General features: G+C 30.3%; 1 protein-coding gene across 1 annotated transcript; it reads left to right on the top strand.

Moving 5' to 3' along the window:
- The first annotated feature begins 9,193 nt into the window (after positions 1–9,193).
- Positions 9,194–23,448, top strand: LOC130936248 (serine/threonine-protein kinase PBS1-like). Its single transcript, XM_057866291.1, has 4 exons — positions 9,194–9,274; positions 10,802–10,991; positions 22,385–22,773; positions 23,004–23,448. Exons 2-4 carry the CDS (start codon positions 10,871–10,873, stop codon positions 23,382–23,384), a joined length of 891 nt encoding a protein of 296 aa, XP_057722274.1. The 5' UTR covers positions 9,194–9,274; positions 10,802–10,870; the 3' UTR covers positions 23,385–23,448.
- Positions 23,449–27,625: the final 4,177 nt, after the last annotated feature.

Genomic DNA, 27,625 nt, shown 5'->3' with positions numbered 1-27,625 from the left:
TTGAAATCATTTGGGGATCTGGAAGCCAAGTTATGGCTTGCCGAAGTTCGTCCAAAAAAATAATTTTTCACAAAATCTTCCAACCTCTATTTCAATGATTCACCATTTAAATATTAACCATTCCACACTTAACATTAGTCCTAAAACATGAAATATCACAATAACGTAATAATACAACCTGCTATCATCCATCAAGCATCAATATTATACAATTTTGCTCTCGAATTCCTACTTTAAATAACAAAACTATAAACAATTCATCAATTATACACAAACATCCTTACCAACAAACCCATCATTAATCAAATACCACTAGCATTCAGATTCCAACATAATCACAACTACCAACACATACTCAATCCATGTCACATCAACCATTATCACAAACCCTAACATTCAACATGCTTAATCATTCCAACATATTCTATGGTCCTTTAGCCTAAGGTTTCACAGAACATTATATATTAAATACGCGAAACCTAAACCATACCTTAGCCGATTTCCACGTTCGGTCCAAGGCAACCAACAAGGCAAGAAGCAAGTCCTCTCACTATAATTCCAGCTCTAACATCAACCCAAGCTTCCGCTAATCACCAATGTCCACAATTCAAGCTCCAATTACATATACACAATCCTAATTCATATATACATAGCACACATATACTCAAATTCAATATCTAACATACTAACTCAAGAAATTGACTAGGATTAGAGATCCTTACCACACCCACGAACAAAACAATCCAAGCCCGATAAGTTTCGCAAGCTAAATCTAACCTAGAATACTAAAATCGACAAAATCTCAACATAAAGGCTCACAATTTCAAAAACCAAAGGGGATTGAGAAACTGAGGTGAGATTGTGACTTACCGATAAAATTGTTCTGATAGATTTGTAGAGCTCGACACGATGGACGCATGGTCGAGAACGGTGCGACGATTGGAATTCGGATGGAAGAGATATGATGGTTTGAATGAGGATTAAGGGTTTCGGAGTCTCCTCTTCCCCTTGGCTGTTTCAGCGCCCCTTTTGCTGAATGGAGAAGAAGGAAGCTCTTCCCTCATTAAGTGTGGGGCCATTGGGTTGGGCCACGGGCCCCTTTTAGACTCGATTTAATCAGTTCGGTTAGTTCTACTTAATTTTGGATCAAAATCTTTGAAATTGGTGTCAAAATTCTTGTTTTAATGAGTTCTATCCTAATTTAATATAATTTTTATTTTTTTAATTTTTCTTATTAAAATTTAATTTATTGACTAATTATTTACTAATTTAGTGAGATTTATATTTATATAGTATATTGTTAGTACTCTTAGTATTCTTTTTTAGTATACTATAATTTTTTATTATTATTATTTACAATTAATTTTTTGTTTAATTTACTTTATCTGATAGAATCAATAAATTATATTATAAAAAGATAATAAAAAATAATACAAAAAATTACAATGATAGAAATGTATAATGTCAAACAAATAATTAATAAAAAATAAAAATAATAAATAATAGAAAAAGAGAGTTCATATAAGCAAAAATAATAAGAATTTGATAAATAATAAAATAATATGTATAAAAGATAAAATTGGTAAAAACTAAATAAAGATTAAGTATTGATAGCTAAAAACCTATTAGTGAAACGCAAAAATTTAAAATTATTATTTTTTGTAAACGTGATTTTAAATACAAAATTACTATAAAAATTTGCTAAACCAAAAATTAAAACTTTCAAAAAGTTTAAACGTGTTTTTTTTTTTCTAACGCGTTTATCAAACACATTCTTAATTTCATTAAATTGTATACAAATGACTCGATTTCAAAGGATGAAAAAGCTGCTTGTGGTGGCATTATAAAGGATCATGAGAAAAAAATTTCTTAGCTTATTTTAGTGTTAATTTAGGCTTCTATATTGTAACCATAGCTGAATTATGGAGTATTTTTCTTGGTATGGAATTGGCCACTACAAGGGACATTACCAATCTCTCTATCGAGGTGGATTCAAAGGCTGTAGTTTTACTGTGTTTGCAAGACAATTTTAATCTTTATGTAGCTACTCGAACTCTTATTGCAGTAATTGAAAATACATTTAACAAGTTTTTAAGCTGAGAGTTCCATAATGTATTTTGAGAAGTAAATGTTTGTGCTAATCGTCTCACGGCTAAGGACTTGTTTGGATAGATTCATAAGTAATTTATTTTAATTTTTAACTTATAAAAATGTATAGTATTAATATTTGGTATAATTTTAAAATTAAATTGTAGCTTTCTAATAAGTTATTTAAGTATTTATGAGAAAATTTAAAAAAATAACTATTTTTATAATAAAATTTTTTATTACATTTATTTTAAAATAAATACTTTTAGAATTAAAAAATCAAACACAAATAATTTATTTATAAGCTACTTTTAATATAAATATTTATTATTTAAATTTTTTTTTAAAAAAACTTAATTAATCTATTTATCCAAATTAAATCTAGAGAATGTATGTTGCAATTTGGTTGTCATTTTTTTTTATAGTTTACCATCTTATATTTTTTTTATGTGTGTTTAATATCATAGACACCCCTTTTTCTAGAGTAATTTTTGTTTAGTGTGTTTGGCCTTTATTAGCTTTGTTGGTCATAAAAAAAATAAAAAACCGTTTCAAGTATGACTACGAAATAATAGGATATATTTGGAGAAAAATTAGAACGGAAAAAAGCAAATAATAATAATAATAATAATAATAATAATAATAATAATAATAAAAATCCCACTTTATGTCACAGCAAAACTTCAATTGAAGCTCGATTTAAGGTAGATTAATTCCTAGTCAATTGAATTGAAATATCGTGAAAGCTAAAAAATAATTAATATATATAATCAATTATTTACACAGTAAAATTAATAATCAATTATTATATATTTATATATAAAAATTATATATAATTTAATTTATTTTTAAAATATATTTATATTTTAGTATATATTTTATTTTAATAGTTGATTTTGGTGGTCGATCCTTAATATGATTGAAAACGAATAATAAAAATATTATTGGAAGCGTTTCACATATACCGTTGTATTTTAGCAGTACATGATGTTCCATTCTTTTTAATCATTGAGATTTATAATAAAATAAATTAAAGAATGAGATTGAATGAGAATCTTGTACGTAGACTTGTTTGACTAATGAGCATGGTGAAGAAGATATTTGTCCTTTCCTTCACCCACCAAGAGAGAGATAAAATCACAATATTGTCCGATCTATAGCTAGCTTGTGTTGCCGTGTTGGATGAATTGAGCCTGTGATAAGTTAGTGTGACTGACCTCTTTTTCAACAAGCATTGGAAAATTTATTAAGAAAAAGCTTATTGATTATTCATTTTCTTCTAAAAAAAATTGATTGGTTCATTTATAAACTTTTTTTAATAAAAAACATATTATTTAAGCATTTAAAAATAACGATAAAAATTTTTAATTTATAGTTATCATTTTCATTAATTATAATTATTGTAATAATAGTATTATAACAATAATTAAAACAATATTAACAATAATAACAATATTTTTCTTATAAAAAATTAAGGTTTAATTATTCTGCAGGTCCCTATAGTTTTACCGAATTTTCAATTAAGTCCCTATACTTTTTTTCTTTTCAATTGGATCCTTATATATTTTTTTTTTCAATTTAGTCATTGTTAACGTTAAACGTCAAAAAACTGTTAGTAAATTGTGAAATTACTTGTATACCCTTAGGGACCTAATTAAAAAGAAAAAAAAGTACAAAAACCTAATTGAAAATTCGATAAAACTATAAATATTCAATGAAAGATATTCCTATAATCCCTATTCAATGATTCTACAATATAAAAGATATTCCTATAATCCTTTTTATTTTATTACTATCATTCTTTTACTTGTGTACCTTTAATCAATCTAGGTACAAATATGAGTTTCTTAAAATATTTTTCTCTAGTAATATATTATGGTTCAAATGATACATGAGCTGATGAGCATTCTTAAAACAATTGGCCCAAATTCTTATGGTTCAATTGCTCGGTTTAGTTGCTGCATCTTGAATTCGACACAAGTTTCCGATCAATGCTCATGGATTATCTTCAAGATGATTGTTTGAATTGTCAACTAAAGAGTAATCATGGATTAAATCATACACACATTTTATTAAAAAAAAAACATTACATTATACATGTTGGGCAAAGAGCAATAATGAAATACTTCTCATAATGAATGAAATTGTTTCTATACCAATCATTTCCATTATTTTGTTGAATGGAACAAGAAGAAATACATATTTGGACAAAGTTATGTTCCCACCATAAGAACATAATGTAAAAGTAAAGGGACTAAATGAAAGTAAATTTAGAAGTAAGAAAAAGCATCATCAGAGGGGATGATCCTAAAAATAAAATCTATGATTCCCCAAATATGCAACCCAAGTAAAAGTCAAGTTTGTAGTTGTGGCTATTTTGTTAATAGCTAGCTATACATGTAGTTGCTACAATAATGAGTTATCAAGAAGAAAACTTGCTGCTTCACATTTTGCAGTGTAGTTGTGCTTTGAAGAACAGTACTTTCGATGCATCCCTGTAAGTTTTTCTGACCCAGCCTTCTGGTGGAAACCAACCATTAAACTTGTAAGTAAGTATCAATTAACAAGTTCGTAATTTTAACCATATCAATGATCATCATTATAATAAGAGAAATGAGAGTTTTTAACTATGAATTTTATCAAGCATGTTGCTACCTTTCTGTCTGCTTGTGCTGCCTTTAGAAACCTTCTAATGAAAACATATGCTGTTAGAACAGACATGTTAAAGTGCAATATGTTCAGCATCAACTTCTCCTGAAAGGGTTTATCAGACAAAAATAAACAAATAAATATTAGTTTATTTTCTCTATAAATGCATGCATATATGTTAAGATAGTAGTACTAAACAAGGAAAACATATATTACCATATCCAGAACTTCATTCCTTGTATATGCCTTGTCTGATATAAGGATCAAGAACTCCAATTCCCTTGGCTCAAATACTCTTTGAAAGATACGAGTGTAATACAATACATCCTTAATTTTGAAGAATCCATGGATCATAGCCATCAACAAAATTTAGAATATAAATTTAGAATATAATTTAAAAAACAAACAGAAGTTGCAAACAATTAAGTAAAATTGAAATTGAACTACAAATTTACACAACTTAAAAATTCATAGCTTAAGAGACAGGAACTAAAAACAACTAAAAAAACTGAAAAAAAAACAACACAATACGAATAGAATACCCCTAAAACATTCAGCTTCTCCTTATTCCCAATCTCAGTCAATCAATTCTTCCTCAAAAGTCAAGAGATTAAAATGGGACACTAAGATGAAGAAGAAAGGTTGAAATATCATCATATCTAGAATATCATTAACTATGTTGATCAATTAACTGGCTACACAAAAGATAAGAAAATATAACAAACACCACAAGTAAAAAGCAATCACATTGCTCATTGCTACAAAGGTTTTGCCTCTTTTCTACTCCACAAAATCAGCAAACATGGTTAAGAAAAACTAATTGAAGCTTGCATAGCAGACCCAATAAAAGGATCTATGAGTAATCCACTAATCCTAGCTCAAATTGGGGGCGCAAAGCATCACATAACATGATATGAAATAAGATATTAAGGCATGAAGTAACAAAAAAGATTTATCATGATGAGAAGCTTCACGTCTTCAATAGTTAGTGTTACTTCAAGATTTGTCATAAACTTGCTACCATGATGTATGTCTATGGTGAAATCTGAGTCCCCCATCACTATAGGTATTAAAAACAAAAACATAATCCATTTAAAAAACATCATCACAGCCACAACAATCAACATTTAAGAATAAACACAATTTATTATTAGTAAAATTAATTTATATTTCAATTCTTCCTAACAAAATCCATGCACAGAGATATCCATATTGTAAACCCTAAATCAACCATTATCAAAACAATCCAAAAATCAATCCCAGAAATAGATATTCAACAAATGTCATTTTTATAAAAAAAAAAAAAAAATTAGCATACATCTCATTTGTTTTAGAATAAGTTATAAAATAGGATCCTAAAATTTACATTGCTGACAAAATTAACTTTAACAGATATGAAGGATAAATAAGACTCCAAAAAAATTAATTGATAAATTGATCCTTTTGTTGTTTTCAATTAAATTTTTAATATATTTATTGAACAAATAAATCTTTAATAAATTTTATTACAAAATAGTTAAGTTCCAAAAATACACTCTAAGAGAAATTAGATTCTTTTAAAATAAACGATGGAAGAACCAATCTATATGATGAGAATAATAAACGAGGACTTCTAAAAAATAAAATTTTTTAAGGACTAAAATATCCGATCTAAAATTGTTTAAATATCAATTTAGATATTTATCCATATACAATAAATAACAAAAAATCTAGCACATAAAATTTTATTCAGTAAAAATAAATTATAAAAAATATGTTATGAATAACATTCCTATAAAAAAAATTAACATTCATACTTTTATAATAACAAAATATAAAATGATAATACAAAGTTTAAATTAATAATGTAAAAATCACCCTATGAAAAAAATCATAATACAGTTAATAAAAAGAATTTTATATATATATATATATATATATATATATATATATATATATATTATGAAAATTTTGATCCTAATGGTAATATATATATTTTTACAGAATTAAAAATATTATAATTACTCACAAACTAATACTTTATTAAATATTGTAATTTGTCTAAATACTTTTTTCATAAAAATTAATTTTTTTTTAACATTTGGGTGTATTATTTTTTGTTTGGACTAAGAACACTATAATATAACAAACTAATATGATTCTAAGTATTATTATTTAGAAAATTTTACGATTTATTTTCAAATTAAGATTCTACGAAAATGATGAAATTTTTTCTATTTTACAAGTATGGTCAAACTTATTAGAAATATTAATTAGTCAAAAAAAAATATCTTGTAAAGATTAATTTGCAAGAAATATTAATGTGTGTGCGCACGTGCGGGCGTGCGTAGGTACACGCGGGCGGACGGACGCGGGCGCAGGCGCGCGTGCGTGTGTATTATAATTTTTATCATTGGAACGATTTTTATGTTTTTTATTTAAATTTTGTATTATTTTTAATATTTTGTTATTATAAATTTATGAATGTTATTTTTTTAGAAATATTTTTTTTAATATATATTTGTATATTTTGTTTTATTTTTATTCAAAAAAATTCAATATATTAGATTTTTGGTTATTTATTCGTAAATCGTGTTAGACTAATAAATTTTATGTATAGTTTTAAAAATTCATTATTCTATTATTATTATTATTATTTATGTATTAATTAATAGTATTAAATTTAAAAGTAGTTAAATAATAGTAAAATAGCACAATTTATGTAATAAAAAAGATATAATAAACTTAATAATTTATGATAATAAAATATGATTTATGAATAAATAGTACATTTATTACGCATCCTGTAACAATTTATATAAGTTATAAAAAAATATTTACGTGATGAATTTTAGTTTAAAACAATTTGATAAATATAGATTTTTTTATTTTATTTTAGTAAAAAATCTAAATTATTTAATACATTTCTTTTTTAATCATCAAAACTATACATATTTATCTATCTTATATTTTAAAAATATATTTAATTAGTGTAATACTATTTTTTTATTTTTTGTTATATTTAATATGTTAAAAATATAAAAAATCAATATATTGAATGTAAGTTTGTGGCCCAGAAAATAAAGAATTGCTACATAACTTTTCAAGCCAATAACCATGTGTTTTAGTTGGTTATTTTAGAAAAATTAACAGTTCAGTTAGGGTTATTTGGTCATTACATAGTTACTAAATGACAAAATAAAATTAGCAACCTTTTAATACCATTGAACATCATATTCCAATATTTGTCAGTGAACATGTGATAATTTTCCAATATTATTATTGTTATTACTGTTGGTTGTTATTTTTGTTTTATTTATAAACTTTTCTCCATTTTCCGAATTACTACCATATGATCCAAAGCACCAACAAACCTGAATAACATAAAAGGTTTATAGTACCGAAGGGAAACATGAATCGATACTTGGGGTTGGGGGCGCCATTCATGATCATCATCATCATCAAATTCTTAACGTGTGAGGCTGGTGGGGGCATCACCATTACCAAAATGAGGAGATTCTGTTGAGATCCTCTGTATGAATTTATTTATTTTGTATCATTAATTTCCTTTTGAAAATAGACATATTTTTTTGGGAATTGGAACCATTTGTTTCCTTTTGTTGTTTCAAATGGTTGAATTATCTCTATCAACGAGAGTAATCTTATATTTGTGCTTGCATTAGGTTAAATTGGTCGTATTAACCTGTTGGATAGGAAAATACCGTAGAAAATTCTTTAGATTTTTGCATAATGATAGAGAAAATGACTTAGTTTTTGGGTGTGAATTATGATAGGAGCTGATGGGTCATTGCCCATGTTTTGGGTTTAGAAAGAAGGCCAATAGAGGAGAGAAGCTCAAGTTTCAACAAGAGGAACATAGCAAGGTTATTGAGAAGAAACTCCATTCTCCACACAATGTTTCTGCTGAAAAACCTTCAGGTCACAATGTCAAAATTCATTCATGCTCTTTGAGTTTTTTTTTTTTTTTTTAATGTTTACAACCTTGTTTTCATTATAATTTTGCAAGGTTACTATTTTTCCATTCTTTATTATTCTTTTTAAAATGGCTGCGGAATGAGCTACATCACTACTCACTATGATAATTGCGTTTTAAAGTTTAGGATTCTTATTACTTTTGTGTATTTTTTTCATTCATTTTTTCCATATATATTTTGTAAGAGTTGCCTATTTGGATGATGTTTTTGTTTGCTCTAACTTGGTTTAATTATTCTAACTACTTATGGTTAGAACAAAGTTTAGTTTAAGTACATAGAATTTAAAAATGTTGTAACTAAATCTGCATATTAAATAAAAATTTCAAATAAACTTGTAATCAAAATGATGAATCTGATGAGATATAAACTTGTGAAAACACACAGGACTATTAACACCTGAGGCAACTTTTGCAACAAAGGAGATTGACCATTCTAATAACAAGGCTCATATATTTACCTTCCGAGAGCTTGCAACAGCAACAAAAAATTTTAGGGATGAAACATTTATTGGGCAAGGTGGATTTGGAACTGTTTACAAAGGAAAGCTAGGTAAACTAAATCAGGTACAATTATTTGATTTATCACAGTCTTTAATCTCATTTTCTTTCTTCACAAACTCCCAAGCCTGGCTACTTTTCAAATGGATGGAAGTTGTACTTAATACTAATACTTATTGGGCACTTGTGAGTAATTAACTAATTATTGATCAGATACTATATTAAAAAAATTATATACACACAGATCTTCATATTATATCAAATTTTGTATAATATATATTTCGGCATCTGTACAGTTGAATTATTATAACACTAGCATATCAATAGATAATTAGATACTAGTGTGTCTATTGATATATTTTTTTATTTATTAAATTTATATAAAAATAAAAGTAAAATTAGTTGGGATAATAAATTACCTATAACTTTACTAGGAGATTAAGTCTTGGGCATATTTTATATATATATATATATATATATATATATATATATATATATATATATATATATATAATTACATAGATTTTCGGATACTACTAATTTATAGTAATTTTGATCGGTACAAATACCAATTTAATTTTAATAAATAAATTTTTTAAATTTTGGATAAATATATGTGTAAAATGTATTGATTTATATGTGTAAATTTTAGTAAATATAGATGTAAATTATGTATTTTTTATGTATAAATTTTTGTAAATGTGAATGCTAATTATTATTAACTAAATACTAATTTAAAATGATAAAATTTATTGATCATATAATATTATTAAAAAAGTTATATATACACCAATGTTTTTCCTATTTTCATTATATAGTGTACAGAAGAAGAATAGAAAGAAAAATATAAAAGCATAGGAGTAGGGGTGTTTAAATCCAAACCGATTTAAATTAAACCGTTCATCCAATTCAATTCAAATTGAAAATCGATTAAAATTATACTAATTCGGATTTGATTGGATTCTATTTTTTACAAACCGTTAGATCGGATCGAATTTTGAATCTACTTTCCATAACCGATCCAATCAAATTCAAACCGCACAATGTGCTATAATATTATTTTATTATTATATTTACAATTATACTTATAACATATTTAATTTGTTATACATTTTTATATTATTCATATATTATTATTATTTAATAAATATTTTAAGTTCAAAATATTATTTATTTATTTATTTTAACTAACTTATAATTTTATTTCTATTGTTATGTTATTATTGGCTTTTTGAGAAATTGTTGAGACTTGTTATGTTATTGTTGATTATTTAAAATTTGATGTTGAGATTTGTTATATGTATTTAATTTTTTTAATTTACAAAACCACAAATCCTTCAGATTGGATCGGATTTTTTTAAAAAAACCATCCAATCCAAATCGCATCGCAAGTAAAATTAGTGTTTGAATTATATGAGTTTTTAACTCAAAACCAATCCAAATCGGACCGCGAACATTTTTACCAGAGAAGTATAAATAGTGATCGACAACTGCCAGCGGGAGTGGGACCTAATAAAAATTTTGATAAAAAATGAACATCTTAGCATGGAATGAAGAGTGGATGTAATGATGAAATATTGTTGGTATGAGCAGGTTGTAGCTGTAAAACGACTTGATACAAGTGGTGCCCAAGGGGAGAAAGAATTCTTAGTGGAGGTTCTGATGTTGTCTCTTTTACGTCATCCAAACCTTGTTAATTTGATTGGTTACTGTGCTGAAGGTGATCAACGTCTTCTTGTCTACGATTACATGCCTATGGGATCCTTAGAATCTCGTCTCCATGGTAATATATTATAACCTTGGCTTTTTTATCATCTACAATGCAACAATTAGTTTCTTTCTTTTCTTAAACTGATTTTCAGCCCTCTTTCAAATGGAATGGTAATGTTTAAGTAGCAACTAGTAAATTGAAATGCATGGAGTATGCATGGACATTATAAAAAATATAAAGATAAAAAATAATAAAAATAAAAAAAATAAAAAATAAAGAAATAAAGATAATTTTTAATGGTCATTACAAACATAATTTTATCTTCAAATACTTGACAATAATAAACAACAAACATTTTTACCAAACATATTTATAAAACAACCAAACATATTCAAAAACTAAAAAATATAATTCATCACATTGTAAAAAACATAATTCTCAAACTTTTTTTTTATCCTGTGATGGTAGATTTTGAATTGTTTGAATTCTACATCGAAAAAAAGAAAATAATTAAAAGTTAAATTCAGAACGATTCACAAAAAATTACAGAAATAACAGAAATCAAATAACAGGAATCACAAAATAAAAAAAAAAAAAGAGAAAAATCAAATTACAGACAATCACATAAATCATAGAAATATAAATTATAATGAACAGAATCAAAACTACAAGAATAATCAGAATCGGAAATATAAATTATAATGAACGTAAATCACATAAGTTAGAATAATGCTATAATAATTAACAAATTCTTTAAAGTAAATTAAAATTACAGAGATAATATGATAGATCGGCAACTTATCGAAAGGAAGAGCAGCTGACAGCGAAGAGACGAAGATGTGAAGATCGGCGAAGAGGCTCCGGCACGACGCTGCTGCCTCGGTTAAGGTCAGGCAGTGACGACGATGTTCTCCCCGGTTGGCCAAGAACGACGACGATGTTTTTACGGGATGACTGATGAGACTTAGGCGCTCAAGGAGAGGGTAGGAGCTTAGCGTTGGCGGTGAGGGAGTAGGAGATGGTGGATGGCAGTGGTGACTGATAGTGATAAGACTGTGAGAGGAGAGGGAGTTTTGCTGAGCAGTGAGGATTGAGGAGAGAATGAGCTTCAGAGTGACGACTAGGTTAAGGTTCTCAAATTCTCAACTATGATATATATAAAACAGGGGATATTATTGTCTTTTCACATATACGAGATTTAAACGGATCTCCATGGGATGGGCCCTCTATCTCCACCTCTGCCTCAGAGAATAAGCGGGTCTCCTTTTTCCGTTCCTGTGAGTACAAAAAACCCTCCTATATCCATCCCCCAACAGATAAATTTTCGTGGGTACCCATCCATTGGGGGGATTTGCGATCCCTAAGTGGGAGGAGGGACGGCAGACGTTGGTGTTAGGGCTAACGGTGGATGGTGGCGATCAAGGGAGGGGAGGGTGATTGTTGGAGTGAGAATGAGAAGGATGAGATGGTGATGATAATGACGATGATCAGGAATGGCAGCGAGTCCTCAGGGGCAAAGACAAGAATATGGCTGATTAGCTACCACAAAAAGAGTCGTAAAATAATCGCTAATCTGACGCAAAATATAATTTGTGACGGATTAGTTACCGCCTAGCAACTAATGCTTTCCTCGCTAATTACAAGTCGCAGATCAGTGAAGCAAACACAATAGTCGCTAATTCATTGGAAAGTTTTTTAGCTACCGAATAGATAGTTGCAAATCCGTCACTAAAGTAAAAGCTAATTCCATACAAGAAATAGACTAAAAGGTAGTCGCTAATTAGCGACAAACTCTACTACAGCAGAACCATCGCTAATTCCAATCTAACTTTGTAGACAAAATAGAATGCTTAGTTGACGCTAATTAGCAAGGAATATTCCGAACCTAATTCGTCACAAATTGTTCGCTAATATGATCGTAAATCTGTCACATTTTGTAGCAAATCTACAGTTAATCTTTGAAAATCCTTGATCAAATTTGTAGAAATTTTGTCGCTAAACTAAAGCTATTCTATATGAGAAAATAGAATTATGAAGTACTCGCTAATTTGCTAGGAAATAATATGTATTTAATTAGTTGAACTACTATCGCAAATGTCATCGCAAATTCTTTTTAACTTAGTAACAAAAAAATTAGATTTTGTCACGCTTTTAAAGCGTTCCAAAAATGTAAAAAATATAGCGATATCTTTTTACCACGCTTTTAAAGTGTGCCAAAAAGTGGAGATACAACCACGCTTTTAGAAACGTACCATTAGAGTTGGTTTGGGCTACGCTTCAAAAGCTTGCCAATAAGAGACATACATCCACGCTTTTGAAGCGAGAAAATAAGAAAGTATAAAAAAAAAAATTTATTGATTTACATAATTATTTACATGCTATAATTATAATTAAAAAAATTACAATTTTATAACAAAACTAATAATTTAATTTACACACTGTGAATGTAATGCCAATAAGCCATAACAACTTCTTTGTTTTGAGCTGAAATGTGGAGAAAAATGCTTGACCTATTTTTGGCAAATTTACCGAGAAACCATCAATTGAGTGTTGATTACCTCATCAGTTCTGCAGATTACAAAAGAGCAACACAAATCAATAGAAAAATGGGAAATTTTTTGTCCATACATGAGGTCATAGAACTATAAGCCAAACTAACCTATGATGCAAAATTCTACAACAAATTCATAGAAGAAGATCATCAAAGAAGTAGCAAGAAATTCAACAAAAAAAGAAAAGAAAAGAAATTCATAATCATAAAGAATCCAACCGTCAAAATTAAAGGCATTGCACTACACTACACATCATAATGTTATTCTTGTTTGCATGCAAAAGAAATTAATCAAGATAGACCGAAAAGTACTCTCCCATGCATAACATCTAAGCCATGTCAAAAAGCCAATAATAGAATGGTTAGAACTTGATATTTAACTAAATTTAAAAAAAAATTATGAAGTTCAAAAGAACATACTTTATAGTGTCCATAGCTGCCAAGACTTCATTCATAAGACCAATTCTCTTGTCTGTACATTGTAATCCTTCTTTAGACAACTTCTGCATTCTACTGATGATAAATGTCTGCTCCCACAAAATGCAACATTAAATTCAGGGAATCTTATAAAATTAATTCAAGTTTTTTAGTATAGTTAACAACCCAGACTTTAAAGCCACTGCAACCCAAAATTCGTCCCCTTTTCCATCCCGTTCCCGTCCCATCCCCATGGGAACCCTGTATGCACCGGGGATTGAATCTCTGCAGATATATGTAGATTTAAAAAAAACTAAAATATATCGAAAAAAATAAAAAAAATTAAAAAAAAGAAAAATTTCCTTAATTTTCATTTATGTTTAAGTGATTTTACACTTTGGATGTTAACTTTTTTTGTTGAGCAATACTTGTAGTGTTGTTTGTTCCTTCATTAGTAGTTATCGTATCAGTTGGGGGTTCTTGTGGTTGAGATGGAAGAGGCTGCTGGGTATCTTGATCATTCGTAGCTATAGGTTCTTTCGACGGTGTACTTTTCTCAACAGTATTATTCAAAGTATCGAAAAAATACATTTTGTCAACTCTACAACAATATGATCTCAATAAAATTGCAAAACATAAACTACCAATAATAACAAGTAAGAATTTTTAATAGTATCACACATATGAGGTTTTCAACGTTAGGGCATAAAAATCGCCGAAATAATGTAACAACGGATTCACAAAAATCACAGATTCACAACCATCAAAGATATACAGAAATACTTCAAAGTAAATAAAAATCACAGAAATTAACTTACTAGAAGGAAGAGGCTTTGATGGCAACGAGGCTCTGATGTGAAAACGGCGAAGAGGCTCTGGCAGCAAAAAAGCTTTGATGCGAAGACGGCGAAGCTCCACTGACGCGACGAAGATGGAGACACTTTTACCACAGCTGGATCAAGCGGCGACAATGATGTTCTCCTCGGCTCGGCCAGGCGTACTGAGCGCGAGACGATGCTCTTCAAGGGATGGGAATTGGGCGAGCGACGATGCTGTTGCGGTGAGTCGGTGACCTCGAGGGTGAGAGGGAGAAGTAGTGAAAAGAGAGGAGCTTGGTAGTGAGGAGTAGGAAGTGACAGGTGGCAGTAGTGACTGGCGAGAAAACTAGGTTTTAATTTCAATTTTGCTGAAACAAAACTAACGACCAAAGTTTTTATAGCTCATATATACGGGTCCCCACAGAACGAAAACCTCTATTTCCACCTCTAACCTGTTTATTATACGGGTCCTGCCTTTCATTTTTGGGAGTACAAAATTGTTCCTATATTCGCCTTTTAGCGGATAAATTCTTATGAATATCCACTCCGTCGAAAAATGTTCTCACTAACGATGATATAGTAATGTATAGTTGTATACGGGTAATTTAAAAAAAAAAATATCTATTTGTTGATGTCAAACAATTTTAAAAAAATATTTTAAAAGGTTGAAAAGTAAAATTAAATTATAATTATGCTTTGTATACATTAAAAATAGTTATCAATTTATGGTTGATCGAATATGAAAAATGTATTTATCATCTCCTAAAAAGTTTTATTATATTATAATAAATTTACTTGATTTCTCTAATACGAAGAGTTTAATTATTCTATTATAATAAATTTGATCATTCTGATATGATTATTTAATAAAAAAGCATAAATTAATATATAACACTACAAATATACATAAATATATAATAATTAATTTATATATATATATTTAAATTAAGTGTTAGAGATGATTTACTATAATATTTTTAGTTTATGGTTACGATTTCTTTTGCCATGATTTTTTACTATGACCTAAAAAAAATTTTGTTCACGATTTTTTTAAAAATATCATTAAAAAATATTTAGTCACAATTAAAAAAAATGATGACCTAAAAGAGTTTATAGTTACGGTTTTAGAAGTGGTCTAAAGATATTTATAGTCACAGTTTTAAATAATGACCTAAAAGGGGTCTATGATCACGATTTTTTAGAAAATGATGACTTAAAAGAGTTTATAATCATGGTTTTCAGGAGTGAGCTAAAGGGGTCTATGATCACAGTTTTAAAGAGTGACCTAAAAAAGTCTATAGTAACGATTTTTCAAAAATTAGTGACATAAAAAAGTCTATGGTCACGCTTTTTCAAAAAATAGTGACCTAAAAAGGTTTATAGTCACGGTTTTGGAGGGTGACCTAAAAAGGTCTGTAGTCACGGTTTTTCAAAGTGACCTAAAAAGATCTATGATCACAGTTTTACAAAAAGATGACCTAGAAGGAGTCTATGGTTACGGTTTTTGAGGGTGACCTAAAGGTATCTATGGTCACGGTTTTGTAGAGTGATCTAAAAGGGTCTATAGTCACGGTTTTACAAAAAGGTGACCTAAAAGGGATCTATGGTCATAGTTTTAGGAGGTGACCTAAAGAGATCTATAGTCACAGTTTTGAGAAGTGACCTAAAAGGGGTCTATGGTCACGATTTTGGAGAGTGGCCTAAAAGGATCTATGGTCACGATTTTGAAGAGTGATCTAAAAGGGTCTATGATCATAATTTTGGACGGTGACCTAAACATATCTGTGGTCACGGTTTTGTAGAATGACTTAAAAGGATCTATAGTCACGATTTTTCAAAAGAATGACCTAAAAGGTGTCTTTGGTAATAGTTTTGGAGGGTAACCTAAAATGATTTATGGTCACAGTTTTGGTAATAGTTTTGGAGGGTGACCTAAAATGGTTTATGGTCACGGTTTTAAAGAGTAAGCTAAAAAGATCTATGGTAACGGTTTTTATGGGTGATCTAAAGGATCTATGATCACGGTTTTAAAAAGTGACCTAAAAAGGTCTATAGTTACAATTTTTGAAAAAAATGATCTAAAAGAATTTATGGTAACAGTTTTAGAATGTGACCTAAAAAGTCTATGGTCATAATTTTGAAGAGTAATCTAAAAGAGTTTATGATCACGGTTTTATAAAATGATGACCTAATATATAGGATTCTATGATCACGGTTTTGGAAGGTGACTTAAAGATATCTATGGTCAGAGTTTTAAATACAAAATAAAAAAAGATATTTAAAAATAATAATAAATTAAATACAAAATAAAACTAAAAAAAAATATTTATTATGAAAATAAAAAATAAAATAAAATTTTATATAATTCTATAATTATGATTTAAAAGAATTTATGATTACCCTTTTTACTAGCGATGATTATGATTTTGAACTGTGATCGTAGACCATTTTTTATAGTAATTTTAAATATTTTACAAATATTAAAAATAAAGTATATTTTATTCTTAATTTTAATATTCTAGATACCAGTTGAAGATGCATGTTTGTCATTATGGGTTTGATAAAAATCATAAAATTGATCGAAGAAAAGCTTACACTTTCCAAAATCATAAGTTGATATTTTTGTAATTGGTAAAACAAGAAGTTCTTATATTTGTACTTTTGACTTTTCAGAGTTAATTTATGTGGTTTAAAATTTTAGTTTTAATATAATGTTATATATCAATAAATATTTAAATTTATTTTTTATTATATTTTTATTTCTATTATGATTATTTTAAAATTTTATAAGAAATTATATCAATTATTATTTTTATAATAATTTATAGGGTAAAAAACCATATTAAGCCAAATGAGTGAAAAAATAACGTAAATACGCCAAAGCAAAAATCGTTTCAGCAATAAGCCAGACCGCATTTTTATATAATTCGAACCAGCTTGGTTCGAACTCAAAATGGGAGTAATTCGAACCAGGGTGGTTCGAATTAGGTTATTTTATTTGTTAATAAATCGAACCAACCTGGTTCGAATTATGAATGAATGTAATTCGAACCAAGGTGGTTCGAATTATAGAGAGAAAGGGTTTTCCGTGTAAATCGAACCGGGCTGGTTCGAATTACATAAATCATAGGTCGAACCAGACCGGTTTGAATTAGGGTGAGACTGACTGAGCTGTTTATCTATGGACGAGGCAGATCCGAATCCGCCAAAGAGGTGCGGCGTATGGCGCCAACCCGGCCTATGTCACTATTCATAGTTCGAACCAGACCGGTTTGATTGTTTATGAATAATGCAACACTTTCCGTGGATGCACAAATTAATAAGAAAAAAATAATGACTAAACTGTTTCAAGATTCGTTGATCGTACGAAGTGAATGTCCCACAAGAGAAATAAAAAAAAAAAAAACATAGGTGAACAGACTACAACATAATAAAGTAAATGAACAAAATTGGTGGAGTGAAAAAATGGGTGACAAGACATAACACTGTCACCGAGTTTCAAATATGATGACGGAAAAGACTCTAACATGCCTCTTTGTTTGAAATGCTCTTCTTTGGGGTTAACTTAGCGGAGAAGTATTATTTAAAGACAATAATTAAAATAAAATATTATTCAGTAATAAAAATTAAATATTGGAAACTGTCCAAACTATGGAAAAAAAAGTACAAACCACTATCATACATGACTGAACTTTAAAGAAAAAAATACATGAAACATGAATCATCTAAACAGATGCGACCCAGTGCCACAGCGACGGGGTACCCGTGCCCTCTGACCTCGGCGGATCAACGGCTCCACATCCTCGATGTCATCCTCGTCATCCGGTGGGGCAGGCTGTGCTGGTGGCGCAACATGCAGGGGTGTCGCCGAAATCCCTGCGACAGACTGTGATGCAGCGGTGAAGGCGGATGGAGGAGTACCTCCGAGACAGAACTGGTGACCAGCGGATGAGGATGGAGGCTCATTCAGATCAACATCTAACGGGGCCTGTGTGCCTGAGGTCTGACCACCACTGCGCGGAGTGGCCTCCCCCTGCATGATGGCGCTGATCTCGTCAAGGAAGCGTGGACTCCCAAAGTCCCCAACAAGCGTGTCTGACCCAATGAAGTCTGACCACTGTGATCCGGAGATGCGCCAAGGTGTCCCCCCCTGCTCAGGCTGGTCATCGGCTGGCACACCAACGAAGTAATCTCCAAGAGGGCCTGATCCAAGTACAGCATCACCTGTGTCAGCCCCGGCACCCATCCCTGTACCATACAACTCACCTGCATGACCATGATCGTGTGTGGTAGTACCAGCAGATGCAGCAGCCCCTGAACCACCCCCACCAACGGGCCGATGGTGATCGTCGGTCTCGTCCCGATGGTCAGGACGACCCCTCGCCCTACCTCGCCGGCCTCGTCCTCCGCCTCTAGCGGGACCGGCGTCGTAATCATCGTGCACACCAAGGTCAGGCCACCTCCACTCACGCTGGCTCCTCCGTGTCCCCACACCCATCCTCCTCTCAACCCTACGCCTGTCCGGCACGTCCTCATGACGATCCATGTCAGGAACTCGCCCCGGACCCCGCTGCGAGGCCTCTAATGGAATAGGAACTGCTCTAGGATCCCCCAACTGCGACTCCGGAGACAAGAACCTCTTACCATACTGACGCCACCAGTCAAGGAACGCATGCGAAGGACCGGGGTCGCCAACAACGTCGAACCTCAGCACACAGTCCTGACGAGAGTCCCAAAGGAGATGCCACCTCTGCAAAGTAGACGGGAACCATCGATCGCCGCCTCTACCGTCCTTGGACATCAAAAAGTCAATGTTCAGGGCGGGATGCGGAATGGGCTGAACCCCACCAAACTGCGGAAGAACACGATCTATCTGATGCCACTCTATCACAGCAAAGTAGATCACGGCCGTCCACTGGCAAACCCAGCTGGTATGCCACGTCCTGGAGTGTGATGGTGCACTCTCCGAACGGCATGTGGAACGTGTGCGTCTCTGGACGCCATCGCTCTACGAAAGCACTGACAAGGGCCTCGTCTAGCCGGAACCATCGGTCGTTCAGCCTTGCAAGATGGTATAGACCTGCCATCTGCAAGTACGGAACGTATCTGTCATCAAGTCGCATGCCCTGCTGCCGCCGCATGCTCCTAATGCATCGCTGTGGCTGCTCACAAAATGAAACGCTCAGTTAGAACCGGCTTGAAATCCAACCACAATCATAAGCAGCATGATAAATCATCAACATACCATTCTGCTAAATAAGACCGCATAACATTACATGAAAGATAACCAACTAGAAAACAAATCCATAGACCGCACAACTAAACCGCATAAATAAACCAGCCTAACGAGAAACAGCTTAACTAAACCGGTTTACGTAAAAGAGCTAGGGTAAAAACAACTAGCATAAAAAAAGTCAAACAAATCACCAACATAAAACCACTAACGAAAATCACGTACCCTAAACCACTAACATAAACCGTTTGCATAAACCACTCGCAAAAACCGCTAACACAAACCACCAACATAAACCACCAACAGAAACCACTAACTTAAACCACTAGCATAAACCACTAACAAAAACTACTAACATAACCCACTAACATAAACCACTAACATAAACCACTACAATAAACCACTAACATAAACCACCAATAGAAACCACTAACTTAAACCACTAGCATAAACCACTAACTTAAACTACTAACATGAACCACCTACCGCTAGAATAAGTACTAACCTCCTCGTCGATGACCGTATATGAGCGACTCCGTCCAACCGATATAACCGTGCCGGATCGTCCCCCATGAGCAGAGTATTCCGTTCAGCTATTATTCGGAGAGAATCTCGGTCGTTTTCTCTGAGATTTTGTGGGGTAGGGGGGAGGAATAAGAGTTCGAATGAGGGTGATTCGAACTCCTTATATAGCCGAATCAAGAGTAATTCGAACCACCTTGGTTCGATTTATGAAGGAGAGTAATTCGAACCAGCTTGGTTCGAATTACATGCTTTGCAATGGCCGTAGTTCGAACTAGCCTAGTTCGAATTATGTGGGATTGAAGTTCGAACCACCTTGGTTCGAATTACGTTGAAATATCAACCTCTAATTCGAACCACCCTGGTTCGAATTACTCCCATTTTGAGTTCGAACCAAGCTGGTTCGAATTATATAAAAATGCGGTCTGGCTTATTGCTGAAACGATTTTTGCTTTGGCGTATTTACGTTATTTTTCCACTCATTTGGCTTAATATGGTTTTTTACCCTAACTTATACTTATTGAAAATTTTTTTTATTACAAATATGAGATGAATGCTTCCTACACATATTGTCAACAATATTTGTCGCCCTGCCATAAATTTTTATATAAAATAGGTTAAATTATTCTATCAATTCTAATAATTTTATTAAATTTATAATTAATTTTTTATATTTTAAAAATTTTTAATTAAATTTTTACATCATTTTAAATTTTATAATTAAGTTCTTGTTATGCTAAAAATGTTAGAATACATGAGGGAATTGATATACAATTTAAAAAAAATCTTTTTCGTATATAATCTATTAAAAATATATTTTATTAAAAAGATATTCTTATTTGATTTTTAAAAAGTAAATTAATAAACACATTAGTATATTTAATAGAAGAATGTTAGAGGAATAGTAAAATTTATTAATTTTGACTATTAGTTAACTATTAGTATTTAAAAATATAAACTATTATAAAATATGATGCTAAATTATTAAATTAAAAAAATTATATAATAACTAAAAATAATAAATTTTACTAATCTTTGAACATTTTTTTATTTAATATACTATTATCTTATAATATCATCATAGCAATCATCATCTATAACTTTAAACATAAAATTTTTCAAAAGTCCGGTATTTAAAAAAAAATCAAAGGAAAAACTATGGGTTAAGACTTAAGATCTCTCCTACATTGGTACATGATCTCTCTCTCTCTCTCTCTCTGTCTCACAGACACACACACATCCTAGAAAATTAATAAATTAAACATATAGAAAGACATTCTAAGTATGAATTAATGTTAAGACTATATATACTTTACAATGTGAATGAATAATTTAAGAATAAGGATCCATGAACCCACAAAAGTGAGTCCCCACTACTTTATATATTCACTTTAGAAAAAATAAATATGCAAAAGAAAAAACGGAGATAAAGAAAGGAAAGTGACATGGATCCAAATGTGTGGGTTCGTAGATCTCTACTGTTACTTTAATAGTTGAAAATGCAAACATTCACAATTTAGTTCGGATAAAAGTATAGTCCAACTCATTTTTTAGAGGTTCTAGAAATATTAGGCTAAGAAGAGAAGTTATCAATTCAATATATCATATATTTGGAATCATATTTTAATAATTTTATAACACTGATGGAATTTTTGTTACACCTTTTCTATTCTAAATGTATGCATCCACACTCACTCAAATGCAACTTGATCTTATGCAGACACATAAAAATAGTCACTAAATTAATTATTATGTATTTATTAAGTCATTTAATATATATTTTATTACTTATACTTGTGTCTGATTTAATAATTGATTTTATACGTACATATTGTATTGTGATAAAAATACTCAAAAATGGGATAGTAATAAAAAATAGGCAATTTAAAAGAAAAAACCATGATTTGATTGTGTTTATTTGTAGATCTGCCACATGATAAAGAAGCTCTTGATTGGAATACAAGAATGAAGATAGCAACAGGGGCAGCAAAAGGAATAAATTATCTACACAATGAAGCAAAACCATCGGTTATATACAGGGATCTAAAATCATCAAACATACTTTTAGACAAGGGGTTTGTTCCAAAACTTTCTGATTTTGGGCTTGCAAAATTTGGGCCAACTGGAGACCAATCATATGTTGACACGAGGGTGATGGGAACACATGGTTATTGTGCCCCTGAATATGCCACAAGTGGGAAATTAACCAGGAGATCTGACATATATAGTTTTGGGGTTTTGTTGTTAGAGCTTATAACTGGACGCAGAGCTTATGATGAGAATCGTGGCCATGACAAGCATCTTGTTGATTGGGTAAATTCTTATCTACAATTATCAAAATTTTAAATCTCATTTAAGGTGGATATTCTATAATTATATAGATACGTTCGTATGAAATATATAGTTTAAAAATTATTAAATAATAATTTAGTTGAACATATTAAATTATCAATTTTATACGAAAATAATATGTTAATTTCCACCCTCATTTAATTGCCAAAAAGAAAAAAAAAAAAAGAGGGTAACTTATGCTTGTTTTGTAGGCACGACCAAAGTTTAAAGATAGAAAGAATTATTCAAAATTGGCAGATCCAAAACTACAAGATCATTATTCTGGATCCGGACTAACAATGGCAATTGAATTGGCATCCATGTGTCTCAGAGAAGAGCCACGTCAACGGCCGGACGCGGCGGACATAGTGATCGCTCTCGATTTCTTGTCTTCCAAGCAATACGTTCAGAGAGTACCTATCGATTTTGATGAGAAAGACAAATATACCAATGACTCTCCAAAAGCAATAATAACAGTTTTGACTAAAGATGTTCAAAGAGAGGAAGCTGTTGCAGAAGCCAAATTATGGGGTAAAACATGGAGAGATAGAAAACAAAATGACCAAAGTAGCCTTGAGGAAATAAATAGGTAGTAGTACAATTGATCTTTTGTACTCTTGTAACTGCCTGCACCAAGACGTCAAAGAAGATTCAACATATTTCAAGTGCAGTTGAAAGAAGGTAAAAATAAAAATGAGGTAATTATTTGGTGTTGATTAAAGTGGCTAGTATATAATGCACATGAGAAAAAAACCAAACAAAATTGAAAAATTAAACTATTAAATAGGGCAATTTAGATCTTTAAGTAATCTAAACTCAGTAGAATTAGATTCTCTCAAATTTTGTTTTTCATTCGAAAAAATAAAATATAATTTTTTACTATTCATTTTATATGTAAGACTAAAAAAAACATGAAAAAAAATATTAAAAGATTAAAGATCACATTTTACACTTCAATTGAAAAAAAAATTGAGAGAATCCATTTTTAAACTCAACATCTAAAGTGTTGACATAAGTTTTGAGTATTTAAGATAGAATATAATTATTTTTTAGAAAAACACTCACGTACATAGTCAAATTGTATATAGAATACAAAGTATATTTATTGCAAGAAAAAAAAAACAAAAGTAAAACAGAAAGAAGAGAAACCACACACATGTTGATTTTTCTTTCTCTGTGTCTATGTAAGTTTGTAATATATATAAAAAATAATATTCGTACACTAAAATCAGTTACTAAAATTAGCCACTAATATATTTATGTATAAATATATATATATAATTTAATTTATTTTTAATATATATTTATATTGCAACATATATTTTATAATAGTAACTAATTTTGGTGATTAATTTTAATATACACGTAACATAATTGATAAAAAAAACTTATTTTTTAAGCTTATAATTTTAAGTTGACAGTTACTTTAATGATATTTTTATGTGAAAATAATATAAATGATTGAATATATTCTACTAAGTTATATATCTAATAATTTACATCGATATCTTTATATGAAGATATCTTCATTAAAATAGTCGCTTTCTGAGTTTTAACATATTTCATATCAATAGAACCAAATAATTGTTTTTGGTTCTACAAAATAAAATAATTAATCATATATGTGGGAAATTAACACCATGTCCATCGTGCCATTGTGGTTCCTCTTCAACATAACTAGATTCTGCCATTACTATTCTACATATGTCTATTTCCAATTTACGTGCGAATTTGATTCTCATGCACTTATAGATAAAGGAGTTTTACATAAATATCTAATTGTATATTGTTACATAGATAAAAAATTATTTTTTAAAAAATTTTTTGAATACATAAATTTATGAATAAAATATATTTTTTATTTCTGAATTTATCAAAATTTTAAAAAATATTCATAAATTTTATTTTGCTTTAATTTTATTTCTAAAATTATTGATTTACATCAAATATGTTTTTAACAGTTAAATTTTTTAAAAAGTTTAGGATTAATTGTAACGTTCTAATTTTTAGTATATTATGATCGTACTATGTTACCAATTTGTCACCCAAAAACTTTACTAATATTTATTATTAAACCTATAATTGTATTAGTACGAAATCGTGTTTCAAAAAACTTTTTTCTTTTTAACACAAAAAGAGTCACAAGAAAACCAACTACGCGCAAACAAACGGTAATCTAAAATTAAATACGAAAAACAATAACATGAACGTCATGGACACTATTTACATGCATATATAATTATGAGTTATGTTACGTGTACACTAAAATCAGCCACCAAATCAGTCACCGGTATAAAATACATCTTGGGATACAAATACATATTGAAAATAAATTAAACCACACATGTATTTATATATAAATACATTGGTGGCTGATTTTAATGGCTAATTTTGATGTACAAATAGCATTTCTCTATAATTATATGCTGTCATACAAAACATAGTTAGCATACAACTCTTCGCAATTTATTACTATAGACATAACCAACCTTTCGGGTCTTGGTCCATATAGCTAGAAAGCCCCTAATTTGGCGCCCGAAACTATCCTAGTCAAACTAATCATAACTTACTCTCTCAGTAAGTCTAATAAAAAAAGAGAGACTAAATACAAAATTTAGGCTAACAAAAGAAACTCTCAAAATTACGCTGTCAACTCTAATCATCAACTATCATCATCAGAAGAAGAAAGCTCGATCACATCAAGATACTCCTCAGGATCCTCATCATCGTCGTCAGAGATCTCAATAATCTCGAGGAAATCCGGGCACTAATATCACTACTCTGATCCATGCACACAAGCTCGCTGACAGAAGTCGTATGCTGATCTTCTGCCGAAAGTCCAAATGAGGATGACAAAATTTGTTCTAAAGGAGGATCTCACTCAGATACATGCTTTGGTAAATACTCCTCCACAAGGTCACGCTCAAGAACAACATGATCCTCAGGCTGAACAGGATGATGATGAAGTCCAGGTCCATCGCGGAATAGATGATGAGGAGTGTCTGGGTGAAGCCATGCTAAAGGGAACTCGTAAGGCATATCAGAGTTAAAAAGCGGAGTGTTAATCGGATGTCGAAAAGGATGATCACGCAACATGTGCATATGTACCCTAGGTTCAGTGGCTACTATATAAAAACTATGCTGTACAGGGTCTTTAGCGAGGGAAGGGGTGAGAATTAGCAAGTTCTTAGTAAGGTTGGGGTAGATAATTAAGTTTAAGTTTGTATTATCACAGTTTTAGTCTATTGCAGCTAAACACAGGAAACCAAGACAATAACCAATCACAGAAATTCAAATTAACAATCAATGAAAATGTTAAACACACTCAAGCAATCACAAACAATAATTCACAACACCGAACCAAATACAAATGTACAAACAATGATTATGCATGTCTATTCGTATCGCAGGTAATGAGCTCATTTGTCAGTTTCGACCCGCACTCGACGCAATCCAACTCGCAAGTCGGATAAGGCATTCCAACGACATAACTTCCACAATTTCTTACTTGTTGCAGGCGCTGATTGTCTAGCTAAAGCATGTAACCCTTTCTTCTATAAGCCATTTCATATTTACGGGCGTCGTTCCCACACAATCATACACATTCAAAACCCATGGCTTGTTAACATTTATCCTTCGGTACCATAACCATACTTACCATTACTCTCTCATGATCTTTCTATAATCACACGTGCCAATTTATCTTCTCTCTTTCTTTAGTCTTTTATTTATTTATCCTTAATAGCTCAAACTATCTTCACATTATTCTCTCACCTTTCACTAAGTATTTTATGAAAAGAGAATCTTAAGATTCTTAAATTAACTTTATGTTTCTAAATCTTTTAAAAGGGTACTCCTATTTATTCTGTTCTATCTTACCATTAATAATATCAAAAATAATAATATTAATAATAATTTTTTTAATACAAATAAAATACTTTAAGTAATAAATAAATAGTATTTACAACTTTCTTGAACACTCAACTCTTTTAAGTTTTTCTTTTAAACTTTTTTCAATGACGTTTTAAATCTTAAATTTTTAATTATTTTACTTTTAACCTAATATTTCATAAAATTATATTTGAAACCTCACTTATTTAATTATTTCTAAAGTAACCCTAAAATTTTATAAAATATCCATTTTACCCCTATACTTTATTTATTGTCCAAAATATCCGAAAATTTATATAATTACAAATTTTACTTCAATCTTTTTATTAAAATATAATTTTACCCTTCAAACTAAACCTCAAACACTGACCTCGCTTGTTTCCCAAAACCAAAACCCTTATTCCTTTTTCTCCAAAAATATTTACTTGAAAATTAATCCGTTTTCGAGTTTTAGAATTATCGATTTTTCACAGCTTTTAATTTAATCTTTTAACCCTTTAACCACACAAATTTTACTCGATTTCAAACATAATTCTATCCCCAAATTATTCAAAATAATTAGGTTCTTGGATGCACTAACATTGTCTGAACCATCATCATCATTAAATAATTAATATATCACAAAAATTAAACATAAATTCACTCAAGCTCAATTAATAATCAATTACAATATCAATTTACTTATCCAATACAGATTTAATTGGTGAAAATTTACCAAAATATTAACTCCGTACGAAACGAAAATAATAGAAACTCTAGAGAAGCTTTCTGACCGAACAACTGAAGAAGAAAACGTCGGAAATAAGTTACTCTGCCTAAATGCACCTTCGGCCGAACCACAAGGGAGGGGGAGCAACTTTACCGTCAACTTCTGCATAAAAAAATGATGTCAACATGTAGAGGAGAAAGATATGAACACTTTAATCGGATTAGATTTTCTATT

This window comes from Arachis stenosperma, chromosome 6 (genome assembly GCF_014773155.1).
Source record: "Arachis stenosperma cultivar V10309 chromosome 6, arast.V10309.gnm1.PFL2, whole genome shotgun sequence".
Taxonomy (NCBI): Eukaryota; Viridiplantae; Streptophyta; class Magnoliopsida; order Fabales; family Fabaceae; genus Arachis; species Arachis stenosperma.
This window is presented reverse-complemented; position numbering and strand designations above follow the sequence as displayed.